Raw genomic sequence first — 13,750 nt, 5'->3', positions numbered from 1 at the left:
GCATCTGCCTGGGAGGCCTCTGGGGGTATTGACTTGTCTACGTCATCGTTTCTTCACACAAGTTGACTGTTTACCTTCAATTAATTGTCCCCATTCATCAATGTGATTGGGTATTTTCCTCATGTATCACTACGTATGTGGCATTGCGTAACAAATTCAACTCGTCTTTCATTGCATTTAATGAAATGAACTTTTAAGAATGTCGTGACAACACCTGTTTTTTTTTTTTAGCAGATGCAGTATCTTTACCTCTACCACCGAAGGTGGGCAAAGGTTGTATTTTCACACCTATCTTTGTCTATGAGCAGGATATCTCAAAAAGTTGTGGACAGATTCGGACGAAACTTGGTGGAAAGGTTGCGTGTATGACAAGGACAAATTGATTCAGCTTTGGTGATTATTTGGATTCTGATCCGGCCTATAACTGGGCTACAAAACGTAAACAGTTCATCCTGGCGGAGGTTTGTACTCTACTGGGTGCCGTTCTAGTTTAGTAATGCAGTACCTCCAAGATCTACATGCTTTCTGGAGCAATCTTGAAAATTTAAGGCTCGCCACACATGAATGGGAAATATTTCCACAAATGTATTTATCATGGAACAAACTTGCTGGTACTTTCTGATATAAAAGAGATGGGCCAGTTATTTGTTAAAAACGAAGATCAGTTGGTGTGAAGGTATAAAGTGAAAGAACCACGAAGCATCTTACACCCAGGGCTAATAGCATATGTACCATATCATTGAAGGACAACCATAATAGAAGGTCAATACTTCACCTTCTGCACAGTCTGTGTGACTGCATTTGACTTCTTTGTCGGTATGACTCTCCTGCAAATTCCCTCCATTTCCCTCAATGTGTTCAGCAAATTTCCTCCGACTGTTGTGAGAAGAACAAATTGATTAGGATTTTGGTGAATATACAGATCCGAACACTGATTTTTAAGCGATTATTCACCATTGAGAGATAGGGCCAAAAACTACATGTGCTGGAGCACGATATCTCAAAAAGTTATGGACTTATTCGGATAAAACATGGTGGATGGGTTGGGTAGGTGACAAGAACAAGCTGATTAGATTTTGGTTAAGGTCTGGATTCAGATCAGGATTATAATAGAGGAGTGTAGGAGGGGTCAATCATTTATATAATCCTAGCCACCTGGGTGAAGTCGATTAGGTGAGAGATGATTGGCTATTCCCACTATTCACAGGTGAGAGATGTGGGTGGGTCTTTATTACTTACGAAATCTAAAGATTTCATTAGTATATTGATGACTTCCGTCATCCGTTTGTGTGTTTGTTTGTTTGTAGGCACGATAACTCGAGAACGGAATAAGCTACCAATGTAAAATTACACCACGTGATTCAGGAGGGTGATGGCTAGTGCTGATTAGATTTTGGTCAAAATCGGTCAAAGGTCAAGGTCACAGTGAGGTCAAACATTCGATTTTTGATGGTTTGGTACAGAATCATTACAGAAATTTCTGCTTTGCGTCGCTACCTTCTCGAGAGACAGCTTTTATTAGACAAGGTCAGAGGTCAAGTTGACGATTTCGTAAGTACCAGTCTATGACTGCTTGTTTATATATTGATTGCTTTTGACATTTGCACATGGTACATGCTTGGGAGCCTCATTGTTGTGCATTGCTGTCTACGCTATCGCTGATGATTCGCCAATAAGTGATGAAACTGGTGCAGTAGCTGAGGGGGTGTATACCATTGGGATTCTCATGTATGTACTATGTGTGAACATCTTCATACTGTAGTTGTTGAGGAACTCTGGGAAGGATTCGAAACAGTGTTTGCACTTACCTTGTGTAAATCTTCTTGGGTTGCTTTATGCAGCTACTTGGGCTACAGGAGTGTAGGAGGGGTCAATATATATATATATATATATATATATATATATATATATATATATATATATATATATATATATATATATATATATATATATATATATATATATATATATATATATATATATATATATATATATATATATTGTTGTGGTTCCCAAATTCGCAAACCACCATTCAGGTCCCTTAGGTGAGGTATCTCGGTAAGTACATGTGTAGTTAGGTCCAAACCCGTTGTCTAGTGGGAATACATGTCATTTATGCGAGCTGCGACTCTTCAGGATAGCCGTTTTTCTTTCACTATCTTTATTTTGGACCAACCACCATGATTACCACCACAACCACAACATCAACCACCAACCACAACGCCGCTTCACCACAACCGCCACGACCTTCACGTCACACCTCGCAACCGTAGCATCGCACCGTTCTTGCCCCGCTGTGGGTACCGGTGTTGGATTCGTGCAGAGCGCGCGTCGAACAGCGTGTACAAAATCACGGATTTTGTGCTTCAAAAACGGATCAAAAACGACACACGCCCACTTTTTGCCGTCCAATCGGTGAGCGAGGGGCGATTTGGCCCCGCCTCCAGAACGATCGATAAATGCAAATTTGTGGATCAAAAAGCCTTCACGCCCACTTTTTCTCGGGCCAATGGGGAGCGAGGTGAAAGGTCAAAGGGAGGGGGTCAAAGGCGAAGCTACGGGGGGATAAAAGGACCGTGTTCGTCAGTCAGAGCCGTGTGGAAGTCTGGAGCCCGAAGCCTGCAGTAGCTGGAGAAGCTGAAGAGAGTCGAACGAGGAGAGCCCAAAGAAGAGTCCAGGGTGGAGAGTCCAGAGGCGGAGAGGCGGCAGCGGCGAAGGCAGACGAGGGGTGCTCGCGACGGTGCCGGGAGCTGCACGCCCGAGGAAGGCCGGCAGCGCGACCTGGCCGAGGTGGAGACGCACACCAGGGATAATAAAGATCCTCTATACCCCGAGCATCAGCAACCCCCTCCTGTTTCCCCCCGCGCTGAGATAGTGCGACCAAGGGGGCCCCTTTCCCACCCCCTGCCAGGCACTGTCCGCGAGGCTCGCGGAGTGAGGCGCCATCGCCGCTCCGCGTCTCATCACCAGACGGGTAGGCGCGACCCGGTCTCGGCCTCAGGCCCGCCTCATTCTTGCGGGTATTCTTTTCCTTGGTTTTGGGTATGTGTTGTCGGCGCCGTCTGTGAAGTAGAATTGTATAAGTGTTGCCGTGTGCTCGGTAGTCGGTATTAGCTCTGCACTGTGTTTTCACTTTTATATTTGCTTTTTGTGTAAATGGAATTGTGTTTTCTTTTTTTTGTGTGCATTTGGTGGAATTGTATTTGTGTGCTTCCCGTGTGCCGCGAATAAATGTGCTTTATTGTTGAACTGTTCTCCCGCTTCGCTTCGTCTTTTCCTCCATTGAATCCTCATCTTCGTTCACGTAAAGGGTTGGTAGTGGGCTGAATACGCCCGATAATTAATCGAACCGTCGAGGTCGACGATAACACCGCTCGGTTATTCTGATAGTACGGAACGGGTCGCTTAAGTGGCCCGTGTCCGAAGTCGACCTGCGGCGAGGTGCGATCGCCCGGTCTACCCTCCGCGTGGGTACTTAGGTAGGTCGAATTTGGCGAGCAACCCTATCCCACGCGGGGGCTGATTGGCTCGATCGCGGTGAGACCGAAAGGTCCACCCGTGACTGGTTCCCGGCGTTAGTCCGAGAGGGTCACGACTGGATTGTCCGTCCGGTGGGCGACGTGCCGCGATTCGAGTTACGTGGCCGTCAGCACGCCGGCGGGCGCGAATACCGCAACACTGGTGTCAGGTCGTGCGATACAAATTCATCGCCCTCCTCACGGCACTGGTATCGGAGAGCGGGACAACAGGCTCTCCTGTCTCCAGCGAAATTCACGGGAATCGGTCCAGGGGTGAGAGAAGCGACCCCCGATTCCCTCCAAATTACGAGCGAGCAAATTAACCCTTCACGAGAAGCAAGATGGCGTCTCAAGGCGAGCGGGAGCCGGGGGTATTAGAAATGGATGTAGAATGTGTAGGATCCATGGTCCAGGATGGAATCCCCGAGCAGGAAATGTTGATTGTGCAGGAACACGGACTCGCCCAACTAAACCCAGAACCTGAAATGGGTGCGGCAGCGGCCGCAGTGTATGACACCTCCCCCCCCCCTCTCCACCAAAACCCTTCCCCAACCCTTGCCGAAACGGCTCAGCTGAGTGCATCCAACATGGCCCAGCTATGCGCCATGCTGGCGGCAATGAACGAAAAGATGAATGCGAAAATGATCGAAAAAATGGATGCAAACACAAATGAAATGAAAAACGAAATGAAAGGCATGAACGAAAAGATGGATACAAATACAAATGAAGTGAAAACGACGATGGATGCGAATACACAGCAAATGAGGGAAGAGATGAAAAAGCTGCGGGGTGAGACGCAGAACATGGGCCGATGCCTGCAGGCGGGCATGAAGGCCGTGACAAAGGAAATAATAGTTGAGACAAGGGAGGTAAAGGGTGAAGAGTTGGCAGAGACACGGGAGATAGAAAAAATAGAGGAAAGACTACACGAGGAAGACGGGGTAAGTGACGCACACACACACACAGAGGTAGTGGAGGATAATGGGGGTGAGCTGGCGGACTGGGTAGAGACCCGGTGCGAGCACCTGGATGGCCTCCTCCAGGAACGAGGGGAGGGAGTATGCCCCCTTGAGGTGAGTCACGACCAGGTGAGTTCGGTCGTGCTTTGCGAGGTTGAGAGGAGGAGTGCTGTGGATGGGTGCACGGAGAGCTTGGGGGGTATAGAGGCCCCGGAGACCCTTGTGGGGACACGAATCCCCAGTGTGGTTGTCCCTGTGTGTGTGGTGCAAGGTGTGAGTGCGGCACCGTGTGTGGAAGCGACCCCGTGTGTGAGTGGTGTGGTGGCGATGGTGCCGGAGTGCGTGCTTCCCAGCACGCCGGGTGTGGATGGGGCACCGTGTGTGAGTGAGGCCGTGTGTGTGAGTGAAACGGCCAGTATGAGTGAGGCACCACGTGTGAGTGGTGTGGTGGCGATGGTGCCGGAGTACGTGCTTTCCAGCACGCCGTGTGTGGATGAGGCACGGAGTGTGAGTGAGGCACAGCGGGTTAGTGCCCCCGCGTGTGTGGGTGAGGCACCGTGTGTGGAAGAGACCGCGTGTGTGAGTGTCGCCGTGTGTATGAGTGAGGTACCGCGGGTGAGTGCCCCCGCGTGTGTGGATGAGGCACGGAGTGTGAGTGAGGCACCGCGGGTTAGTGCCCCCGCGTGTGTGAGTGAGGCACGGTGTGTGGATGAGGCACCGCGGGTGAGTGTCCCCGCATGCGTGAGTGAACGGCTGTGTGCAAGGTCGCCGAATGCAAGGGAGACCGTGTGTGTGAGAGAGCGGTATGAGAGGGAGATGTCGGTTGGCATGCGGGAGCACGCAGCCGCGTCTCCCGGTGTGAATGTGATGGTGTGGACTGTGTGCGTCGTAACACGCAGGTATGCGTGTGTGGAATGGAGACGGAGACGGCGACAGAGGAGAGAAAGCCGTGTAGCGGCTGTAGTTGTTTCGGGGACCGTGCCGGGTTCACCCAGCAGTGAGCACGCGGTTCGTGCTGTGCAACGCACGAGACCGCCACGTGCTCGCTTGCGAGAGTGAAGTCCCGGTCCGGAAACGCACGCGGTGGATTTGCCGATCCCGCGGACGGACAAAGTTTAGGCAGGTAAACGGATTTGGACCGGACGGGTTCTCCACGCGATCGTGTGTGTTAAGCTCCAACGGGCAAAGCACATGTGTTCGCGTGGGGAACCCCTCGAGATGTGGGGCTTGTGTTTTTTTTTTTTGCGCACGGTGACGTCATGGCTGCACGTGTGGTTGGAATCCGGCAGGAGGGGTATCTCTGCCGGATGGTACCGTCCAAGGAGGGACGAGGAACACGTGCAGCTGCATGACGTCACGGGCAGTTGCAAAGTGCAAAGAGCGCGAGTTGCCGCGCAGGTGCTGCGCATGGGGAAAAAAAAAAAAGAAAAAAGGAAAAAGCGAGCCTCACTTTCGGGTGCACAGGATTCCTGGGCAAGGGGTGGAAGACCCCCTTGACCCTGGGCACAGGATGGAAACTAGTTAGGGGGAAGGGTTAGCTTAGCTAGACCGACTTCATGGGGCAGGGGTAAGTCCTCATGGAGTCCGTGGAATAGATTAGGTAGAGGGATTGTAGCCAGATTTAGGTTGGGAAATAAAATGAATTTTTGAGTTAGGAGACAGAGACAGACTGGTGAATGTGTAGTGGGGACGTAGCTTAGCTACGTAGTGTTAAAAGGAACGTGCTGTAGTATAAGGGACGACGAGGGAGCACGAGTTAGTTAGGGGATGTAGTTAGAAGGATGGCAGAGTTCAGCGGTGTGTGTGTTGAAGTGTTGAAGAGTTGAGAGGTGAGTACATGGTGAGTGAGTGAGGCCAGCGGGTCTGTGTGTAGAGAGCGAATGGGGAATGCATGGTGCGATGAGTGATTGGGGGGAGGAGTGACTCCCGCCCAAGGGACCCCGGGGTCAGAGTAAAGTGAGTTAGCTGGGTTAGTCAAATTGAAAAATGGAGGTCGTTTTGTTGTTGGTGGGAGTGTAGGCTCGAAACCCATTTGGAGGGGTGCAGGAGCCGGGTTGACGGGCTTGGGAGCGTGGCTGCGAAAGGTGAGTATCGCTGAGTGGGTACCCCGGGCACCAGGCTAGTCGGCCGCGGTAGGCCATGGGCCCATGGGGGGCCGGGATAGAGTAGTGGGCACGGGTGCGCCTGCTTGGTGCGGGGGCCCGGGGCGCCATTAGCCGCGTGGGCAGTGTTGTGGGCACGGGTGACCCTCGGAAAGGGGCCCGGGAGGCCGGCCTGCCACGTGTGCGTTTCAGGGGAGGTGCCATGGGGGGCACTCCCCGGTGTTAGGGAGCTGGTAGGCTCGGAGGCAGTGTAGTGCCCGGGGGTGCCATAGCGGGAGATTCGGCAGAGGGTCGTGCCTGCCGGAGGGAGCCACGTGTCCCAGCCAGGAGACCGTGTGAGGGCACGGAGAGAAAATTGGGAGGTGAGGCCCGAAATTGTGAGGACACCAACACAGGCGACGGGAATCTGGGTTGATAGAACCAATAGTTTAAGCGAGAGGCGCTTGTTGAAAGCCCCGGGGTAGTTTAACTGTTAAATGGTTAGGGTAGATTAGGAGATGTACCCCTCCGCACCATCCATCCCCTCGCTCTCGTTGTGGGCCGCTGGACCCACTTTGGGTTAGATCGCCGAACTCTGGGGAGGCCATTCTGAGGCTTGAGTTGGGCCTCGACACAGGACGTTAGCTCTCCCTTGTTCCCCTCTGGGAAGGGAACGTAGGGGTTGGGAGTAGGCTAGGTGACAGGATAGGTTAGCCGAACAAGGACGATAAAGGGGGTTAGGGGACGATTTATAGTGGGGAAGTAAAAATAAAAACAATAAAAAAATAAGTTGGGGCTAAATTGGGGTTTGACAAATTAAGGGAGTGGGTATGTACAGTGACAGGCAAAGGCGATAGGTTGGGAGGGAGACGGGTAGGTAGGTCCGAGCCCACCTTCCAAGTGGCCAGCACCACCGCACTCCCTCCACCAACTTCCACTGACGGCAAAAGCTGGCCAGCTTCATCTGCTGGCTGTGTTACTGCAAGGCCTGTGCCGGCCAGTTCATCTGCTGGCTGTTTTTCTTCAAGGCCTGTGCCGGCCAGTTCATCTGCCGGCTGTGTTTGCCTGCAGCGGCCTTCTTCTGCGGGCTGTGTTTGCCTGCTTGCCTTTGCCATGCCATGCCCACTGCCCACGTTCACCAGCCCCGTTCAATTTTTGCTTTGTCCCCCCTGTTCATTTCCATGTGCGCCAGGATCCGCAAGGCAACAGTTTGCAAGCTGCGAGAACTGCCCTGTTGGCAGCTACAACACGGGCCTGCAGTGGCGGCCCGTGCACCGTGTTTGTGTTCATCCATCCATTCGTTGTGCTCATTGCGTGTGCCATTTGAGCTGGCACGGAGACTGCGTTGTGCAGCCCATGCACCGTTGTGGTTCACTGCGTTCAGTTCAAAAGGGAAGGCCTTGGACTGCGTGTGAGCAGCCAGCCACGTTCCCTGTCACCTGCATTGTTTGAGCCAGAGACTGCATGCGGGCAGCCTGGCTCCCTGCTAACTGCTTTCTTTTTGCAGAGTTCAATGATCCTGGGCCATGGTTTAGTGTAAAATTTGTAAGTTAAGGTTAAGATGTACTGTACATATGAGTGCGCTCCCGGCATGTTTGTCTTAGCGCCGGCAATTTTATTTAAGTCGTCCGTGTGAGTGAGTTTGTTTAGATAGTTACGCAGCCCTTAGGTTATTTATTTTGGGGACACGAATACCATGAATGTCGCACTCAGGGATCCGTAGGTAAAATGTACTAGGGGAAAACTACACATGATGGCACATGAAAATTTGACGACTCGGGACGAGTCTGTAAAAAGGGAAGGGGGTAGTGTTGTGGTTACCAAATTCGCAAACCACCATTCAGGTCCCTTAGGTGAGGTATCTCGGTAAGTACATGTGTAGTTAGGTCCAAACCCGTTGTCTAGTGGGAATACATGTCATTTATGCGAGCTGCGACTCTTCAGGATAGCCGTTTTTCTTTCACTATCTTTATTTTGGACCAACCACCATGATTACCACCACAACCACAACATCAACCACCAACCACAACGCCGCTTCACCACAACCGCCACGACCTTCACGTCACACCTCGCAACCGTAGCATCGCCACCGTTCTTGCCCCGCTGTGGGTACCGGTGTTGGATTCGTGCAGAGCGCGCGTCGAACAGCGTGTACAAAATCACGGATTTTGTGCTTCAAAAACGGATCAAAAACGACACACGCCCACTTTTTGCCGTCCAATCGGTGAGCGAGGGGCGATTTGGCCCCGCCTCCAGAACGATCGATATATGCAAATTTGTGGATCAAAAAGCCTTCACGCCCACTTTTTCTCGGGCCAATGGGGAGCGAGGTGAAAGGTCAAAGGGAGGGGGTCAAAGGCGAAGCTACGGGGGGATAAAAGGACCGTGTTCGTCAGTCAGAGCCGTGTGGAAGTCTGGAGCCCGAAGCCTGCAGTAGCTGGAGAAGCTGAAGAGAGTCGAACGAGGAGAGCCCAAAGAAGAGTCCAGGGTGGAGAGTCCAGAGGCGGAGAGGCGGCAGCGGCGAAGGCAGACGAGGGGGTGCTCGCAACGGTGCCGGGAGCTGCACGCCCGAGGAAGGCCGGCAGCGCGACCTGGCCGAGGTGGAGACGCACACCAGGGATAATAAAGATCCTCTATACCCCGAGCATCAGCAACCCCCTCCTGTTTCCCCCCGCGCTGAGATAGTGCGACCAAGGGGGCCCCTTTCCCACCCCCTGCCAGGCACTGTCCGCGAGGCCCGCGGAGTGAGGCGCCATCGCCGCTCCGCGTCTCATCACCAGACGGGTAGGCGCGACCCGGTCTCGGCCTCAGGCCCGCCTCATTCTTGGGGGTATTCTTTTCCTTGGTTTTGGGTGTGTGTTGTCGGCGCCGTCTGTGAAGTAGAATTGTATAAGTGTTGCCGTGTGCTCGGTAGTCGGTATTAGCTCTGCACTGTGTTTTCACTTTTATATTTGCTTTTTGTGTAAATGGAATTGTGTTTTCTTTTTTTTGTGTGCATTTGGTGGAATTGTATTTGTGTGCTTCCCGTGTGCCGCGAATAAATGTGCTTTATTGTTGAACTGTTCTCCCGCTTCGCTTCGTCTTTTCCTCCATTGAATCCTCATCTTCGTTCACGTAAAGGGTTGGTAGTGGGCTGAATACGCCCGATAATTAATCGAACCGTCGAGGTCGACGATAACACCGCTCGGTTATTCTGATAGTACGGAACGGGTCGCTTAAGTGGCCCGTGTCCGAAGTCGACCTGCGGCGAGGTGCGATCGCCCGGTCTACCCTCCGCGTGGGTACTTAGGTAGGTCGAATTTGGCGAGCAACCCTATCCCACGCGGGGGCTGATTGGCTCGATCGCGGTGAGACCGAAAGGTCCACCCGTGACTGGTTCCCGGCGTTAGTCCGAGAGGGTCACGACTGGATTGTCCGTCCGGTGGGCGACGTGCCGCGATTCGAGTTACGTGGCCGTCAGCACGCCGGCGGGCGCGAAATCCGCAACAATATATATATATATATATATATATATATATATATATACATACATACATACATACATACTAGACGACCCATGAACCCGTTGTGACAGCGATTGATAAGAAAAATCAATTCAAAAAAAAAAAAAAGATAGCTCCAGCGAACTATACTGCTGAAGTTGTTTGCATTGATCAAATAATCCCGAAGAGTACTTGACTGAATCGTGAATTGGTTTTTTAATCATTCTTTTCGTTGCCAAATTTGAATAAAACTTGATATTGCGCGTCAATGTGAAAAAAAGAACAGAGAAAAGAAAGTCGAAGAAATTATTGTGCGTAATCTTCTAAACACAATTTTATTTATTATTGAACACGGAAGTATTAGATCAAAATGGCGATGTATATTTTATGCTTAAAAATAAATCGTTCTTTGTTTATACTAAATGTTTCAGATTTTCAAATAAATCATATCAAGAAAAAAAAGAGATAGCTCCAGCAAATTATACCGCTGAGGTTGTTTGGATTGATCAAATTCTCCCGACGAGTACTTGACTGAATCAGGAATTGATTTTTTAATAATTTTTTTTTGTTGTCCGATTTGAACGAAACTTGACACTGCACACCGCAGGAGAATGGTGAGTAATGTGGGCCGAAAATTTTTGCGCTATCGTGTACCGTTTTGGCTGTATTTCGGAAACATACATACGTACATATATACAAGATGAGTTTTAGTAATATATAGAATTGTAAATATATATATATATATGTATAAATATATATACATATATGTAAATATAGAACATTGTTGCATTTATATAGACATTTCAAGGAGATATGCACAAGCATTAATATTTATAAACAGCTGTGTGTGACGGGTGGAAATTAATTTGACTCGGTAATTGAGAAATCACATTATTACGGCAAACGGCTTGGAAATGGGGCGTTATCAAATATATTTTGTTTTGAAACTCACAAAGAGAAACCATATAACCTTTCTAAAGCAAACCTGACAACCAAATGCTTTAGAAACAGTCACAAGGACAAAGGAAAATCTGATAAACCCTCCAAAAAGTACGGGATGAAACTTTGCCACCACTGCGCCCGCAACAGGCATGGCATGCCCAAACACCCACAGAGAGTCCCTACAGATCCAAAGCTACCCAAACGTACCACATCCGTGTGTGCTGTATACGTACTACTACCTTGTATTGCAATGCGGACTGTAAATCCTGATCAGGCCAAGAACTGCACTGCTATTGTCTGTAGGGTGTTCGGCAAGCGGCTTAAGCACTCAAGCAAGCATTCCAACAGAACGCCTGGCATAGCAAGCGATTACCAATTGCCGTCGATAAACCCATTCACCCGGAAACGTCCAATGTCCAAATTGGATAAATGAACACTTGTTTTTTTAGCGTCGGAACTGCTGCCAAGTTCAATTCTGGAGCTTAAATTTTGTAAGTTGCCTTAGTTTAAGAGATTATTGAGGTTATGGCACATGCAGAAATGAAATAAAGACACAAATGCTGGCATCGCCGGGCATTTATAAGTATTGCAATGTATCCAGCGATTTGTAGGTATCGATAAGATGAGTGTGGAGAGTCTGAAAATAAAAAACTATGTCGTTAATAAATCATTGCGGCCTGTTCCAAGTTAAGGCATGATTGAGCAGGCCAAAAAATATATGGCGGCTTCAGACCCCAGCAAGGTAACCCAGGATACACCTGAAGACTCCATAAAGATTGAGGTGGCCGACGATGCGCCTGATTAAGAATATAATTTAATAACGCCATTGATTATCTTCAAAAGGGGTGCAACTTAAACACCCAATTTTCAATCATGCACTTCCTTGGAGTTCCGTTTGTATGCAAACAAGGCTTCAGGATGCGAGGTTTCATAGTTTTGGAGTTATGGAGGAGACACACACTGACATGCATACATACACACACACACATATTATTCTAGAATCTAGATTATGGACAATTGGAGCATACCTTTTAGACATGGAGACCTTGAGAGCCCTTACACCTTTTCGACCCCTTAGACCTTTAGACCCATTAAAACTTCAGACCCCTTATACTTGTCAGACCGCTTTAGATAATCTTAGACCCTTTATCCCTTTTAGAGCCTTTAGACCCCAAATACACTTTCAGAAAAGTAAGACACCCTTAAAAACCCCATCGAACCCTTTGACACTTAAGACCTTGTAGACCCAATAGAACTTGTTAAAACCCTTAGACCACAAAAAGTTAGAGCCTTGGTCAGGTCATGTCAGGCCAGATTACATCTGTGACTTGCTACAGGTATCATGTAAACCTGTACTAATCTGTTTCATGATCGGGTTGGCGGAAACTAAACCATCTCCACCACCAGGTTTCCTGCTGAGGAGGGTGTATGGATATGGACACTCAGCTGGATTAAAAACAAAACTTGTCAAAGGGTGGAGGAGCGACTTATGAGCAAACGGATATCTCCTGGCCAACTGTCTGCAGACATCCTCCTGCAGTTGAGTTACTTTTTTAGGAGGTTCGTGGCATGATTTGCACTCCGGCTCACAAAAAACACATCATTCCGCAAAACCCATAAACACAAAGAAAACTGAAAACACCACTCTGTGGGAGTACCTCCTGTGCTGCTGCCCTTCACAGGGCAGCTCACCGGATGATGGGATTGGGACAATGCCTTCAGGAACCCCATTCTTTGACAGGAGGAAAATCATGGGGTATACTTCCTGGGTCAGATTGCGGTGATGTGCGACAGAGTGGTGCTGAGGTGCTGACTACCAGATATCTGAGTTCCAGCATTTGAACATCAGTATTGCAGCACTCTCTGAGGTTCAAAGACTGGAGAGTGGTGAGATCATGGCGGGGAGTTACACCTATTATTGGGCTGATCACTCTGATGGTTACCATGCCCAAGGAGTTGCTGCAGCTGTGTCCAATAAGCTGACTCCAATGATAATTGAAGTAACACCGGTCAGGTCAGGTCAGGTATGGGAGCATGTGCCAGAACAGCGCGTCGCTGCGTCCACTTTCCGCCGGTACTCCAGGGGCCTCCGTCTGGCCATCCCCCAGGCAGATGCCAGGCCCATCCCCATCTCCTTGAGATGATGGTCAACCTGCTGCAACCACGAGGCATGTGGTCGGCCCACTGGCCTCCTCCACTCATGAGACTCCCTCGCTGAGAGAATCTGGTGAGCAGGATCAGCGTCAGGAAAACGAGCCACATGTCCATACAGCCACAACTGACGCTCACGGACTATGCAGGTAACAAATCTCATCCAAGTCTCTCGCAGCAACCGCTCGTTGGACACAAAATCCGACCAGCGATAGCCAAGGATTCTCCGAAGAGACCTGGTACCAAAGGAATTAAGTCTCTGTCTCAGATCCTTGGTCAGAGTCCAAGTCTCGTATCCATAGAGCAAGACTGGAAGTACCAAGGACCTGAAGACTCAGACTTTCGTCCTCCCGCACAGGTACCGGCAGCGCCACACCCCATGATCCAGTGAATCCATGACTCCCCAGGCCCGACCCAGACGTCTATTGACCTCTGACTCACAGCCAGCAGAGACATGAATATCACTGCCAAGGTAAGTGAATCTCTCCACGACCTCAACATCCTCACCACAAACAGACAGACAGGACAGCAGCATCCAAGATGTCACCGAAAGCCTGGATCTTAGTTTTGACCCAAGAAACCCGTAATCCCAGCGGCTCAGACTCCTCTTTCAGCAC

The 13,750-nt window shown here is 49.9% G+C and overlaps 1 protein-coding gene across 10 annotated transcripts in view; it reads right to left on the bottom strand.

Moving 5' to 3' along the window:
* LOC147019951 (uncharacterized) overlaps positions 1-13,750 on the bottom strand; it is a 140,623-nt gene that overhangs the window by 42,632 nt on the left and 84,241 nt on the right. For all 10 annotated transcript variants that reach the window (XM_085894855.1, XM_085894859.1, XM_085894849.1 and 7 more), the window contains one exon: positions 776-876. In XM_085894855.1, the coding sequence (XP_085750981.1) occupies positions 776-876 (101 nt within the window). The remainder of the gene's footprint in view (positions 1-775; positions 877-13,750) is intronic.

This window comes from Eptatretus burgeri, chromosome 9 (assembly GCF_056783735.1).
Source record: "Eptatretus burgeri isolate ZD-2024b chromosome 9, Ebu_testis_v1, whole genome shotgun sequence".
Taxonomy (NCBI): domain Eukaryota; kingdom Metazoa; phylum Chordata; class Myxini; order Myxiniformes; family Myxinidae; genus Eptatretus; species Eptatretus burgeri.
This window is presented reverse-complemented; position numbering and strand designations above follow the sequence as displayed.